Source organism: Trachemys scripta, chromosome 1, assembly GCF_013100865.1.
Source record: "Trachemys scripta elegans isolate TJP31775 chromosome 1, CAS_Tse_1.0, whole genome shotgun sequence".
Classification (NCBI taxonomy): Eukaryota; Metazoa; Chordata; order Testudines; family Emydidae; genus Trachemys; species Trachemys scripta.
In genome coordinates, this window is record NC_048298.1 from 229,619,708 (window position 1) to 229,635,483 (window position 15,776).

At 43.8% G+C, this 15,776-nt stretch overlaps 1 protein-coding gene across 13 annotated transcripts in view; it reads right to left on the bottom strand.

Moving 5' to 3' along the window:
• Positions 1 to 15,776, bottom strand: part of INPP4A (inositol polyphosphate-4-phosphatase type I A) — a 141,362-nt gene that overhangs the window by 34,359 nt on the left and 91,227 nt on the right. For 8 of the 13 annotated variants that reach the window (XM_034757942.1, XM_034757943.1, XM_034757940.1 and 5 more), the window contains 3 exons: positions 12,546 to 12,729; positions 10,018 to 10,236; positions 6,982 to 7,249 (listed from right to left, as the gene is read on the bottom strand). In XM_034757942.1, coding sequence (XP_034613833.1) covers positions 6,982 to 7,249; positions 10,018 to 10,236; positions 12,546 to 12,729 — 671 coding nt within the window. The remainder of the gene's footprint in view (positions 1 to 6,981; positions 7,250 to 10,017; positions 10,237 to 12,545; positions 12,730 to 15,776) is intronic. The other 5 variants (XM_034757949.1, XM_034757947.1, XM_034757948.1 and 2 more) reach the window with 1 other exon arrangement.

Genomic DNA, 15,776 nt, shown 5'->3' on the forward strand with positions numbered 1-15,776 from the left:
GGTCCAATGTCAGCCGCGACCACTCCGGGGAGGATAGCACACAACCGATTGGAGAAGGGAAGCTTTATTGGGGGTGGATTCCTGATGAGAAATGGCAGGGCACCCCCAGGCATCCCGTCAAAACCGCCTTTTCCCCACCTGCTTGACCTTGGAGGACCCAGGCTGGGGAGCAGGGCAAGACTGCCTCTGTGGGCGCCTCATAGTCCCATGACTTCTTATAAGCAGTCTCATATTTTGGGTGGGTGGCCTGAGCGGGAGTCTGCTGCGGCTTGAACTTAGGTTTAGCCGGAGCTGGAACATAGAGACCCAGAGTCTGGAGAGTCATGTGGGAGTCTTTCAGGCCATGCAGCTTTGTATCTGTTTGTTCCGCAAACAGAGCTTTGCCGTCAAACGGGAGGTCCTGCAGGGAGGTCTGTGCCTCGCTGGACAGCCCAGAGAGCAGGAGCCACAACACCCTTCTCATGGACACCGCTGAGGTCATGGACCTTGCGGCCGTGTCCGCTGCATCCGACGCTGCCTGCAGAGTTGCCCTGGCAGCCGCTGTACTCTCCTCCACCAGCACTTTGAACTCCTTCCTGCCGCGCTCCTGGAGGGAGTCCTCGAACTTGGGCAGGAAGCCCCACAGATTGAACTCTCATCAGCCCAGGAGAGCCTGGTGGTTCGCCACCTGTAACTGGAAGCTTGAGGACAAATACATTTTCCTTCCAAAAGAGTCCAGCCTCCACAAATCTTTATTTTTCAGGGTAGGGGCTGGCTGGCCCTGCCGTTCCCTGTAGTTGTCCGACTCAACCACCAGGGAGTTAGGAGCAGGGTGGGTGTATAAGTATTCATGCCCCTTGGTGGGTACACAATACTTGCATTCCGCTCTCTTAGAGATGGGGGCCAATGAGGCCGGTGTTTGCCACAGAGCATTTGAAATTTTTGCCACCCCTTCATGGAGAGGCAAGGCCACCCTGCCCGGTGCCGAGGAGGACAGCACATTAAACAGGGGGTCCGAGGGCTCCTCCATCTCCTCTGCTTGGAGATGGAGGCTTGATGCCACCCTTTTTAAGAGTTTTTGGTGGGCCTTGCGGAACAGAGGGAGGCGTGGCCGTAATCGCCTCATCTGGGGAAGGCGAGGAGGCCAGCGCGCTACTTTGGGTGTCCACCGGCAGCAGAGGGTCTACCACCTGGTCGGTCTCCGGGTATGGTGCCGAGGATGTACGTCCCAATGACTCCTTCCACTGAGGTCTGGAGAGGGAGACCAATGGTCCTCCTGAGGCTCACAGTGACCACTGGTACCATTGGGCTGGCCACGGGGCCAGCTGTTCGGCCTGGCTGGCCTGACCCATCGATGGACGACTACGAAGGGAGGCCGGGCTGACATATGACCTGTCGCTGTCCCCGGACCGGGAGGAGTGGCAGTGCCGGGAGCGGTGCTGACCATGGAACCGCGATCCTGGTGTGGAGGACCAGTACCATCTGTAACAGCTGCTCCGCGATCGGCTCCCGCGGGTGGACCCGCGATGGCGAGACACCGGCGATCGATGCCCGGGACTGCGGAGGCAGTGCTGTTGTGGGGTCCTGGAGCAGGACGCCGAACGGGAACGATGTCGACGTCCGTGCCATGACCAGCTACGATAACCCCTCCAAGACAAGGACCTTTGGCGACATCTGCCTCGGTCCCATTGGTGTTCGCTCCTCGAGGCGGAGCGGTGCCGAGAGTCTCTGTCAGACAGAACCAACCAGACAGCCTGGTGGGCATTGAGGGCGATCCATGTGGACTTTGCCCTGAACGGTCACTGGGTGGTGAACGGCAGTGAGAACGTTCCCTCGACTGAGATTGGTACCGAGCTGGGGGCGACTGCAAAGATCCCAGTGGCGGCTTGCCTCTGGAGCGCAGGGCCGACATCAGTGGTGCTCCTGGTACCGGCATGGACTTAACATCCCGGGCCGCCTGCAGGGCCTCCAGCTTTGAGGGCATCCGGACATCCGGGGAGGCCTGCTCCAAATGGGCCGGGCTACTCCGCTCAACTTGAGTCGGAGGTCTAGTGGCCAGTGGGGATCAAGGACTGCTCAACATGGATCTAGCTTCTGTCCCAGTTTACTCCAGTGCTGCGGCAAAGAAGGCCTCTTTCTAACCTTCTTGGCGTGCCCCGTGGACAGGGAGCGGTGCCGATTAGTCAATGACGCCGAAGGGTTGCCATGCACCGACACCACAGTGCCCGGTGCCCGACTCGGAGCAGCGTGCCGGAGCTGGGGTCAGCGCCGACTCCATCAGAATAGCCTGGAGCCTAATGTCCCTTTCTCTCTTGGTCCGAGGTTTAAATGACTTGCAAATCTTGCAGTGATCGCTGGGGTTTCCCCCAAACAGTGTAGACAGTCCACGTGCGGATCACTTAGTGGCATAGAACGCCTACAACTGTCGCACGACTTAAAACCCGGAGCACGGGGCATGCCCCAGCCAGGGTGCTCTAGCTAAACTAAACTAACTAAACAATTAACTAATTACAGGTACTATACACTGAACAAACAAGCAGTTTTGGGGATGACCGACAGCAAAGCTAGAGCAGAGCAGTTCCGAAGCACCTTCACTGGCAGAAAGAAGGAACCGAGAGTGGGGGAAGCGTGCAGCACCCCTTATACCGCACCATGGATGCGCCACTCCAGGGGTCACTGGGGTGCTCCCCTATGGGTACTGCTAGGGGAAAAACTTCCGGCACTGGTGCACGTGGCGAACACACACATCTATTGTGGAATACACATGAGCAATCACACGAAGAACTACTTTGGATAAATAAAACCTGCATAATATTCAGTAAAGATTTTAGCATAGCAAAAAAATCAGTTTTTAAAGCGAATATCTAAGTCTATTGCAACATTTTATTTCTAAAATATTTCTTCAGCTTTCTGAGCTTTCTGGATAAGTCTCTCCTTTCACTGTTTCAGACAAATGTTTCCCTTCACAACAATTTACCCTTACAATAAGCATGGAAAATACTTTCACCAGCGCTTTACTATGCCCCTTTCACCAAATTTAGAACTGTTGGGGGGGGGGGGGGGGGGGTTTGGTTTCTTTAATCCTGAATTATTAATCTCTAGCCAATGGTCATGGTTAAATAAATGAAATGTTTCCCACACAAGCACTTCTAGAAAGGAGGATATTTCTATTCTGATGCATGTCAGTCAAGGAAATGTGATGCTTCTGAGGGCATACTGTAGTTTTGTATGTGAAGAGGCTCCTATGCCAGAGGGAGAGTTTCTCCTGTCAGTGTAGTTAATCCACCTACCTGAGAGGAGGCATCTATGTCGATGAGCGAAGCCCTCCCATTGACATAGTGTTGTCTACAAAGTGCTGTCAGGCACTTTATTTGTAGTGGCTTCCAATTCATTTCTGGTACAATTCAAGTAGTTGGTTTTGACCTATGGAACAGCTGGGGTCCAGGCTACTTCAGAAACGGCTTCTCTTCTCATAATCTTATAGCTGGGATCAACACTCAGATTGACAGATTTGTACAACCGGCAGACAGGGGCAGGGCATTCCTGGCAGAGTGCCCAAAACTCTGGAACTTGCTGTACTCCCTCGTCTAACAACACCCAAGTTCATGCACCTTCAGGGCATATTTACTTCAGCTATTCCTGATGGTGTGGTTTAAGTGAGCAGGTTGTAGGAAGGAGGTTGTTTTGGTTTTGGGGTGAGGATGGGGGTAGAGTTCTAGATGGCTACAGATATTTTCTGCTGCACAAAACAGTAGGTAGGCAGATGCATCTAATATCATTTTCATATGAAATGAATTTTAAGATCCAGAGTAGAAGTGGGTGAAGCAATATTAAAAGCTGTAGGCACAGTTTTAAAGAAAAGGGCTGTTCTAAAATAGTTTTGACATAAATCTGCCTGCATGGCCATGACTTCTGACCACATTCCACCCACAGCTACACCAGCTTCTCTCTAGTTCTTTTAATAAAAAATCCAAAACGTGTTTTGGAAAACTTCAGGTTTCAGTACTCTGAATGTTAACACTGAAGTTGTTCACTATTAACATGAGACACCTAATGAGTTGAGCACAAGTGTGCACATTGAAATTTATTGATTCATCATGTTACTGTGTTTTCAACCAATAAGTGGCCAGGAAAGGTTCAATGAGTGAACAAACAGAATATATTGCCACACACATTTGTTACTAGATCACTCTAAAACAGCAATACATTTTACTAAAATGCTCTCTATGTAACATATATGATCAATAAGTTAAAGGAGTCCACCTTCCAGCTCCTGTGTGCTATAAATCAATCAGTGTGAAAGGTCTACTAAGTAGTCTTCTCTACTAAGATTATTTTAGTTATATTTACAAATTACATTGGATCCATAGATCTTAATGGCATATACATTCACATGTTCCCTTCGTATATATTATTTAAGCAAATATCAATTTATGTAATTGTTCTTCTGGTGCTCAAATAATTGAAGCAGAAAGAAAATACTCAAACAATTCTAATATGATAGCTTATTAATATAAAATATCCAGAAATGTAGGATATTCTCAGGAAAAAAAACGGCAATTTAGAACATTCAGCAAATCATATGTAACAGACGTTCAATTGTATACCATATGCTGTTAAAAAGTTAACTTAAAAACTAAACAACTTTTGTATTAAAAATTAACATCTCTTACTGTGCTAAAATATTAATAGTGGAATGAACATGAAGTCACAGACATGCAAAAACAGTGGAAGGAAGAGGCATGAAATACCACAGAGTATGAAACATGGAAATGTTCAAAACCCAAATGACCTTTTCTAAGACTAATCACTGCTTGATCTGTTCTATGAAAATGATTATCATGAAAACTTGCAAGGGTAGAAAATTTGTAAACCTAAAATGGAGCTTCAAAGTAGGATTAGTTTAAGAATTTCTCTCACTCACATGCTTAAGGCATTATTTATTTACAATACATTTGGCACCATTTGAACCTATAGTTTTGATAGTGTTATTTAGTTTACAGCTGAACTAGCAGGAGAATAGACTAGAATGATCTTTTCTTTCCTACATTTTATGCTTGTACTATACAATCCAACTGATTGATTATTTTGATACCACATATTACCATAACTTTGCTTAAATGCTTGAGCCAATTTTAAGGCAACCTTTCCATGCAAACCAACAGTAACTTTTAAATAGCTGAATGCATTATTTGCAGTCAGTTTATACATGCTAATATACAGAGAAGTTCACAGTTACACCTTAAGGCTGATTCAACTGCCATTTAACTCACTGAAAAGGCAGTTTGATTGGGCCTTATATTATAACTGTCCCAGACAATCACATTGGTGACGAACGGGAAAAACTTGCCAGGAGCCCCTCCTTCCCTCATGCTTCCTAATGGGAAAAAACCATCAACTGGAGTGCAGCAGGGGTACTACTAGCACTACTGACAGCCCCGATTGGCCAGTAAGTCTGTTGGAGCAGAGGGTGCGTGGAGAATTGCACTAGTGCAGTGTTTCCCAAACTTGGGACACCACTTGTGTAAGGAAAATCCCTGGCGGGCTAGGCTGGTTCGTTTACCTGCCACGTCCGCAGGTCCGGCCGATCGCGGCTCCCATTGGCCGCGGTTCGCCGCTCCAGGCCAATGGGAGCTGCTGGAAGCGGCGGCCAGTACGTCCCCTGGCCCGCGCCACTTCCAGCAGCTCCCATTGGCCTGGAGCAGTGAACCGCGGCCAGTGGGAGCTGAGATCGGCCAGACCTGTGGACGCGGCAGGTAAACGAACCGGCCCGGCCCGCCAGGGGCTTTCCCTGAACAAGTGGTGTCCCAAGTTTGGGAAACACTGCACTAGTGGAAAGGTGAGAGGGAGCGCACACTACACATTTTCAAAATGCGTTGCAGAGGCCACTAGTAAGAGTGCTTTGCCCTTCCCCCCACTCAGCGCCCCTGAAAGCATTTGGCCTATTCTGCCATTTTACAGATGTGTGAACTGACACGACACCTGAAGAGATTACAGCCAAAATGTTCCAACAAAGGTGCCTGTATGTAGGCACCTAAATGCATATTTAGCCATGTTGGTCAAAGTAGCTTGATTTTCAAATTCTCATTGACTTCAATGGGAACTACAATTTTGGCACGTCTGAAATTCAGATCACTTTGACTTACCTAAGTACAGATTTAACTGCCTCACTTTAAGGCACCTAGACTTGAAAAAATAAGCATAAGTGACCTCCCAAGGCCATACAGCAAATCAGCAGCAGAGCCAGATGTAGAATTCAGGAGTTCCTGGCTCCTAATCAAGTGCTCAGTCCACTACACGCTGCTACCCTTCATAAACAAATAGTAGGAGCAAGAGCATGTTATCCTCAGTCATCACCAGGTCACCTCATTCACCTGAGAGATACTCATTCGCTTGATGAGCAGATCAGTATGAGGATAAATATCATACACATCTTAAAAACCCAATGCACCTGTCTGTTCTTAGCTCACTCTTCTGGAACCTCTCACCCAGCAGTACTTCCCTTCCACCTTTCCTGCACTCTCATTTGGCATTACACTCTGGCAGCTCAGCTCTGTTCATCAGCATTGTATTAGTGCATGGGCCACTTTCGTGTTTTATTTTATCTTGTAAAAGGTATTCTGGAGTAGCCCTGAGGCAGCAGACAAGCTGATGCCAAGAGAAAAAATAATGAGGTATTGGCATATCTGTCACAGCCTGACCTATATGCTGAGTATATCAGGCTATGATGCTTTCCAAATTCATTCTATTCATCTGAAATCTGGAACCTCAGCTCTCAAAACACCAAGGGTGAAATCCTGATCCCACTGGAGTCAATGGGAGGTTTGCTGTTGATTTCAGTGGGGCCAGAATTTCACTTCAAAGGTTAGCAACTCCAAACTCACCCAGGCCCATTTGTCTGGTATCTTGTCTATTTAAAACATGTAGAATTTGACATAAAGATGAATTAAAAGGTTTGAGAAATATGCCAACATACAGCAAAGCAGGGTCTGTCATACGCACTTGTGTTTCTGTGAGAATGGCATGCAGAGGATGATATGGTTGAAGATGGTGGTGAGGATGATGGTGGTGAGGATGAGGTCTCATCTAAGCCTTCTGGATTTATCCAGTAGGCACGAGTATCCCGATTACCTTTCTTACTAGTACAGCTGATGTCACACTGGAAAACATCTTCACAGCTATCACTGTGCAAACGCTCTTTCTGGAGAAGTTTGTCCACTCTCTGAATAATGCACTCCAGACTTTTGTCAACATTCAACCAAACTTTTTCCTTGAAAGAAAAACATCCCCTTTTAAATTATGAAGATCCCAACATTAGATGACAAGTACATTTGCAAAAAAGAGATACTTTGCCCGCTGTGGTTCTAGACATAATTGCTTAGGAAATTTTGCACTTTGCCATTGCATTTATACATACATACTCCATATGTATCTATATAAGTTAAAGTGACATCCAAATGGTAAGCTGCAGAGCTGTGTGATAAATTTGTCATACAATTCTGACTCTCTTAAGCCATCTGCCCACTAATCCATCTCCCCAAGTATTATTTTCAACTTCAAATGCACTTTTTTTTTTTAAACAATCAACCTAAGAGGGAAAATGTTTCTTCCTCCTTCAGCCAAATGTAGAATTTTCTTCTCAAAAGTTACACCTGCCTGAGGTCCAGAGTGGATAAAGTTTAGTCCTGGGCCAGTGACAGCTTTTCGATCCCTAAAAAATTGTTACTTTAAATTCCAGTGCCTGTGTTCTTGCATAACTAGAAATGGAACTTAGTACCACTGGAAAGGGAAGTCCCCAGCTTCCCAATGGGACCCATCACTCACTTCTAGCTTTAAAATGGCTAGAGAGAGCTTACTTTAAAGCCTTGCTATTTTTAGGTACAGAAAGACTATTGTAGTTCATTTTAGAGTGTTTTTTGGTGTCTCCCTTTTGAACCCTGCATAGTTTGACTCATTGGCTACAATTTTCAAAAGTGGCCTCTAATTTTGGTGCCCGAATTGAGACCCCTTAGGCCTGGTTTTCAGAAGTGCAGAACACACATCTGCAACCTCTGCTGAAGTCAATGGGATTGTGGGTAATCAGTAATTTGAAAAATCAGCCTCTAGGTCTCCTAAGCCTGCCACCCAGAAACTGAGACTTTCAAAGTCACAGACTACCTCTAAAAAAGTTAGCCAAAGTAACTAAGGTATCTGAATTTACAGCTGAAGGGATACAAAAATAGTTCCAATAACAAATTTTAAAACTAAGACATTCCTACAAGATTTTCCTGTAACAGAGGCTGTGGTATAAAGATTTTATTGGCATTCATTTGGGATGGCCTGTATAATGCACTTATGAGTAATGTGGCCATTCCAAACTCATCCTGATAAAACCCTTATACCACAGTATCATGTATTTTTATATGTAGCTAGTGTGTCTATACACACACACACACACACATACACACAGTACATATATGAATATAAAAATACACGATACTGTGGTACACACCCATAATTTCCCATACATAATATTATAGCAGAATATAAAATCAATAAGACATCAGATACAGAAGGAAAAGTTTACATCATTGTTATATGATGTGTCTTGTATCCAGTATACACTTAACTGAGTAAACCAATAAGTAGTGCAATATTAGTAACCTAATGAACTTTATGGGCTTCATTTGAAGGCCACTGAAGGGATCAACCCTATGAGAGTCTATTTTGGAGGTAGCTCTGAAATGTAGTTTGACATTATTTCTTTTCCTCCTGTATTTCATAGGGTTAACCACTATTCTAATCAATTTCAACAATTTTAACAAAGATTGCATTCACTTCCGTTTCACTTTCTACTACACTACAATGTTAGGACAGCTCAATTCTCATTTAAATTGGCAACATTAGATGGAAAGTCATTTAATTCTTGGCGTGACCTGTTTTAAAAGGCAGCTCATAATTAAAACAGAAACAGATACCTCACTTAAATATTTAGATTAAAAAACCAGGAAAGCCTTTGAAAAGCTGTTTTTCATAACTAATATCTAAGAGTATATTGCAAGAGTTCTATTTTTTATGTTTTCTTCTTTTTTGGCTGTGTATGGAGATTGATAAAGGGACACCCTGCACACTGTTTCTTAATTGTTTCATTAAAAAGAATACTCAATTAACTCTCAATATAGAACTGACTGCAGGACAGCCAGGTGGCCCAAGGGCAGGTCTGTACCTAAAATGCTGCATTGATGCAGCTGCGTCACTGTAGCGCTTAAGTGAAGATGCTCCTACACCGACGGGAGAGAGTTCTCCTGTCGCCGTAGTTAATCCACCTCCCCGAGAGGCAGTAGCTGTGTCGATGGGAGAAGACATTGACATAGCACTGTATACATGGGGGAGTGGGGATTAGATCGGTATAACTTAGTTGCTCAGGGGTGTTGATATTTCACATCCCTAAGCAACATAGTTAAACCAACATAGGTCTGCAATGTAGACCTGATCTGACTCTGCTATTATGCAAGAGACTCAGACTAATTTTTCAGTGCCTGCTTCTGCTCCTGCTGATCAAAGGGCAGACAGAGAGAGGATGAAAGGAACATTTCAAGACACCTATCAGCGACCCCTTTGGATAACTAAAAACATGTCTACCTATGAGGACTACAGTGGCATTGCTAAGGCACCATACCCTGTAGCGTAGATGCAGTTTATAGCGACGGAAGGAATTATTCCATTGCTGTCAGGACCCCACCTCCCTAAGCTACAGTAACTAGGTCGAGAGAAGCATTCTTTCATCAACCTAATTGCGTCTACACTTAAAATATAGGTTGGCATAGCTATGGCACACGGGATGTGGATTTTTAACACCCCTGAGTGCCTACATTTTAAGTGTAGACCAGACCTAAAACATGCAGTCCTCTTGTGCTCCAAAATAAGACTTGTAGATATCGGTGACCTGTGGCTAGTAGCTACATGCTAAGGGACATAGGGCTAGGGAATAAAGGGATACTAAAAGGGAAAAAAGGAGATGACATCAGCAGGCCTCATCCCTCCATTCAGCAAACCTACCCATTCCTCTTCATGCCAATCCACCTGCAGAGAAGATCGGCTATTTCTTCCTGTCCATCTTGCCACAAGAGTGTCTTGATCATTCCTTAGCATCACTTGTTCCCCCTCTCCAGCGGTTGGAGATGCCTTTGAGGCTATATAATCTGGCCTTGCAGCATTTAATCCATGTATTGAATTTGCCAATAACTTGCAATCACAGACAGTGACAAGCTGCCGTGTCTAAAAACAACAGAAAACAGAATTTGAAACCATTTTCACTTTTAAATCCTTATCTACATTCTTATTTTTTCATTTAAAAAAACCCCTCATTTTGAGTTTGTGCTGCTTATTTTGCAGGAGGGACTTAAAAGGACGTATAGGAAGCAAAAATGTGAAGTGTAATTTTCAAAAATGTGTACTGACATTTTAGGACTACACATGCTGAATATTTAACAAATATCTACTGTTCCTAGTGCCTCTACCTAGAGGCAACACTTCATTTTCTGTTAAGTGAAATAGTCTTTAAAAAAAAACAAACTCAGGCACCTTCATACAGTCCACAGAAATTGGTCTCCTCTGGTATGGCAATGTTCCATTTAGTTTAATAACCCGTCTCAGTCGGCGGCTAATGATACATGCTTCAGAAGAAGGCATGAAACATCCACCTCACTGTGCAATACTGTACCCTGGCGGGAATTTCTTCCTTATTCTGGCAAATGATGTACGTAAGCCCTGAAGCATAAGGATTGCTGACCTACCTTTCTCCTAGATAACATACCTTCAGATACTATTCTTATTCACCTATTTTAAAAAAAGCTTACTAAACTATGTGCCTTAACAATATCCAGCAGCAGAGAATCCACAGGTCAGATATACACTATGTACAAGTATTTTCTTCTGTATATTTTTAACTTTAATTTCATCACATACCTTCTTCCATTATGGGAAAGTATACAGGCACCCCAAGTGGGTATACAGTAAACTATCAAATGCATTCTCTGTCATAGGGTACTGCTTATTTATTAGCTATGCTTTCTTAGAACTCAGAATACTACAACAAAAGAACTCTAAAACTGCATTTGTTCTTGTCCTTGTAAATAAGTTTCATTCTGATTGCCTGTTCAGTCCATTTTTATTGAGTGGAGTGTAGCCCAGTGGGCCAGCTTATCTCTATTATAGTCACTGCTTTGCATTATATTCTGCTTTATTATATTCAGCAGTAATGCAAGGAACCTACAGGCTTGTATCCTGTAAGTCATTGGCTTCAGCAGTTAGCATGAGGCTTGAGGCCTATGACCTTTGGCATAGATAAACTTAAGTAACTCAAGCTTTGGAGAATTGGAAATAGAGTGTGTGTGTGTGGGGGGGGGGAATCTTATCCATAATGACATCAGCCAACCACAGAACATGAACTGATACCAGCTTCTGGTCGGAACATCCAACCGCAAGAGTGCCATGACAATGAATTGACGTATATGATAATGGGGTGAAATCATAAATACACTGACCTATAGAAGGACACCTTAACATTGGTAAGGGGAGGAAATACAAATAAGGAAGAGGGGAGAAACCCCTACTAAATCTGCATTAGTCATGGTAACGTCAGCGTAACATATTATAAAAGTGGCATCCCAGGGCAGTAGGGGTAGAGAGATGTAGCCCTTGGGAGAGGCCAAAATGATGGTCACTGATGAAGATGAGGAAGGTGACGAGGAAGACAATGGCTAACATTTCAGGTTGTTCTGCAAGGGATGGTGAGAGTATGGATGTTCAGTTGTACTTTCTATATTATCTCTATCTACCTTACTGAGTTATAGTGTCTTTGACTTTGCTAAATGTATTAATAAATTTTATCTGTAAATATAAAAGAGTTCCTCTAGTGTGAGTGTTGCACCTGTGCACATCGGGGTTCCCAACTATAAAATAATTTAAATAATACCGGGCCTGATCTTGGGACAAGAACTTGTCAACCCTCAAAGTGATAACTGGGGATTTTTATTCATAATCTATAGATCAGGCTACAGGAGTCAAGTATTAATTGAACAGCATCACTACAATTTGCCCCAAGTTCATGTCATTATTATACAAATGAAATGATAACAAAGACTCCTTGTGGTGTTCCGGTTTCTTCAAGTTCCTGTTGCATGATAGCTTATTCAGAAATGAGCTCAACAAACCAGTCAGTGGTTAAAGAGACACGCGTATGAAAGTGAATTTAGGATTTTCTTCTCTGGGATGTTGTGACTGGACACGTGGTGGAGGTGATACTTTAAACTTGGGGAAGGAAGCCAATAGGTATCAGTCTTCTTTCTCAGTCCTTACCACTCCATCCATAGGAGGTGGAAGCAAGAGTGAGTGGAAGAGAAGAGAAAACCTGAATAAATGGTGGCAAATTCAAAAATCCCATCTGGATTTATCTTCCAATTCCGGCTGAGTGGGGCCACAAGACAGACCATTTTGGGATTTTTCAGGGAGCTCACAAAAAAGGGGTGCTTCAGAATGTGTCTCACTTCACTTTTATCAATGATTTTGTTTTGTTGTTCTCATACCTTATCTGCCAAAATGGCAAGTGATCTTTCAAGGCCATTAGCTGATCTATCCTTGGCAGCTCTTGAGAGCCTTTCAGCATAGTAACTGACTTGAGTTTTCAGGGTGTTGATTTGTGCAATAATCTCCTTTGCTCTAATAATGTCCTGTGGTATGTATATTATAGACTGGGAGCTTGTTGAAGTGCTGAAAAAGAAGAAACAATTTAAAAACAATCTATCAGAAGGTATAAACACTCTAGTCACACTTCTTCATGCCGAAAAAGGAATTGTGGACAACAAAATTTACCTAAGCTAACAATTAACCATGGAAGACCAATGGGCAATTAAACAGCAGAAACACTTATACCTGAGCACCTCTGCATTTAATGAAAACATTCAGATGCTAAATGACTGTGCTCACAGATCACATACAGGAGGGACAATTTTCTGAGGAGAATGTGTATGACAAATTTTGCCAGCAGAGACAGAACCAGTTTCCTTAGGTTGCTTGCTCCACTCTCCCTCTTCCCAAAACAAAACACATACACTTTACAGTTACATCTGATATCTCCTTGCCAGGTTAGGAATTTTAGCATTGTCTCCACACAACGATATCACTTTAACTATGCCAGCAGAGTTAAAGCTGTACAACTCATTCTACTGTGGACAAAGTTATACTGATATCATAGTACTTACACTAGTATAGCTTATTCCAAGATGAGAAGGAGAATAGACTACACCAGTAAAATGCATCTTTATATCAGTGTAACTGCATCCACATTAGGGTTGACCCATTATAACTATTTGGGGGGGGGGAGCCACACCCTGAACTGAAATAGTTATACCAGTAGAAAGACTCTAATCCTGAAACTCGGGCTGCGGAGCTATAAAATTGCAATGTAGATGTTCAGGCTCAGGCTGGAGCCTGGGGTCTAGCTCGTGGGGCTTCAGTCCGAGCCATAGATCTCCACTGCAATTTTATGACCCTGCAGTCGGAGTCAGCTGACATGTACCAGCTGCATGGAACAGCATGCAGATGTTTTATTGTCTTTGTCTCTGCTCAGGGTGTGATAAGCGTCCTTGCCTATTCTGGATGAAGTGTCAAGTCAAAGATGCCTAAACTGGCACACGTTAATTTATTTCTCCTCCTTCTCACTTCTTCCTGTCATTAATTGCTTCATTGTAGCCATTAGACATAAAAGTATCTATTGTTACTGTAAATGCCAGCTGTTTGGTGAACAAAGCCATGCTTAGCATATCAGAGAGTCTAATTTCCCAGGTGCAATTGCTCCAAATCACTATCTCTGAGGAGTCTGAATTCTTTTGCTTTGGGGGAAGGGTGGGGGGGAGTTAAGCCCCTGATGGGGAACATATTTTAATTTTTATAAACTTTTTCAAGGAAACTAGAGGAATGTGTATTCTACTTCTGGGGGAATTCTGCACCACTGCACGCGTGCATAATTAATGTGCCATACATATTTTCACTTGTGTGTGTGTGTGCGCATGTGCGCGCGCAGAAAATAGCTTCTGCCAGAAAGTTGCTGCAGTTTCGTGTTTTGCCCACCAGAGGGCGATGTGGTGATAGAACAGAGCAGCCGCTCCCAGCCAGACAGAGAAGAGAAAGAGCCTGCAGTGCCTTCTTCACAGTGCCTGTTGGGCCAGGTCAGGAGACAGAGTATATGGGGAGACAGACAGCCCGGGGCTGCTGGGGAGTCAGACAGGGACTCATAAGGGCTAGTGGGGGAGGATGTATTAGGACAGGAGCTGAATGGGAATGGAGGTGCAGGGCCACATGGGGACAGGGCCACATGAGGGAAGGCGGCTGGCTGGTTGGGGGCACAGAGACACATAAGGAGAGGGGGAGGGGGTGCAGGGCCACATGGAGATGGGGGAGTGGGTGTCTGAGTTGGAGTGCAGGGACACATGTGGACAGGAGATGCAGGGACGAATGGGGATAGGGGCAGATGTGCCAGACTGAATGGGAGAGGCTAGGGGTCAGCCAAGGTCTGCATGGAAGAAGTTCCCTAACAATCCCTCCCCACCCCCTCAAAAAACCTGTTCCATACTTTTCACACCCATACCCAACAACCCTCCAAGTTCACACCCAAGCTCCTTCCCAGCAATTATTTTCCTCTCCCTTAGCTCCTCCAGTAACCCTGACTCCCCCAAGCCTTTGCACTGCTTCTGAGGGGTACAGGAAATCTGTATTGTAGTTTAAATTAATTATTACTCAGAGTTCTGTATTAATATGCCTAGTAAGGAATCTATTTGTCAAAAAACATTTCCTGAATCTTTTTTGTTGTCTGTAGACATACTTGCTGACAGGTATTTTGAAGTAAATTAGCAAAATAATTGAAACTAGTGTGATTATATTGTGTTATTTTGACAAATAAAATATGCAGAATTTTAAAATATTGTGCGCAGAATTTTTAATTTTTTGGTGCAGAATTCCCCCAAGAGTAATAGTCACTTTTACAGAGTGCTTATGAGATAATGCAGGAGCCTCTCATAGGGCAGACTTAAAAAGCAACTGTCCCAGAAATCAATCTGAAGGCATTTTCATAGATAAATAGATTTTAAGGCCAGAATGGACCATTATGATTATCCAGTCTGACCTCCTTTAAAAGGATAAGTACCATGTTTGAAGGATGTAATGCAGACATAACCCCTGAAACAGGCATCATTCTGTGTTCCTCTGGTCACACACCTGTCTACAGAAGGACATCTGATCCCCTACACTCCTATCCATACATGAAATAGATCTCCTTTTTAAGGACTTTTACTGCATTCTGATTCAGCCTACTCCACGGTGTCCAATGTTACTGCTGACAATTCCTCTGAGCAATTTCTTTCCACTACAGAAGAGTTAACATGCAGAAAGATGATGTATTTGGCAGGAAGGCCATGCAGATGTTCAGATTATACTCTTATTTAAAAATAAATACATTTCCCTGGGATGATCAGAGGAAAGAAATTATTATGGCATGAAGTTCACACGTATTCATTTTCCAATCTGCAATCACTCTTTCAAATGAACAGCTGTCATTCTGCATAAGTAAGCTATATTATATGCTTAATAGATCCTTACCCTTAACATTTTTTTAAAAAGAACACACAAGCTGCACGTCACTAGATGTGTAAAGTTTTAAATAAACAATTTGCATTCTGTGGTGCTTTCAGAAGACATACATGGTCTAATCTGATCAGGGCCTGATCCAAAACCCACCGGAGACAAGATGCTACCAGACTCCT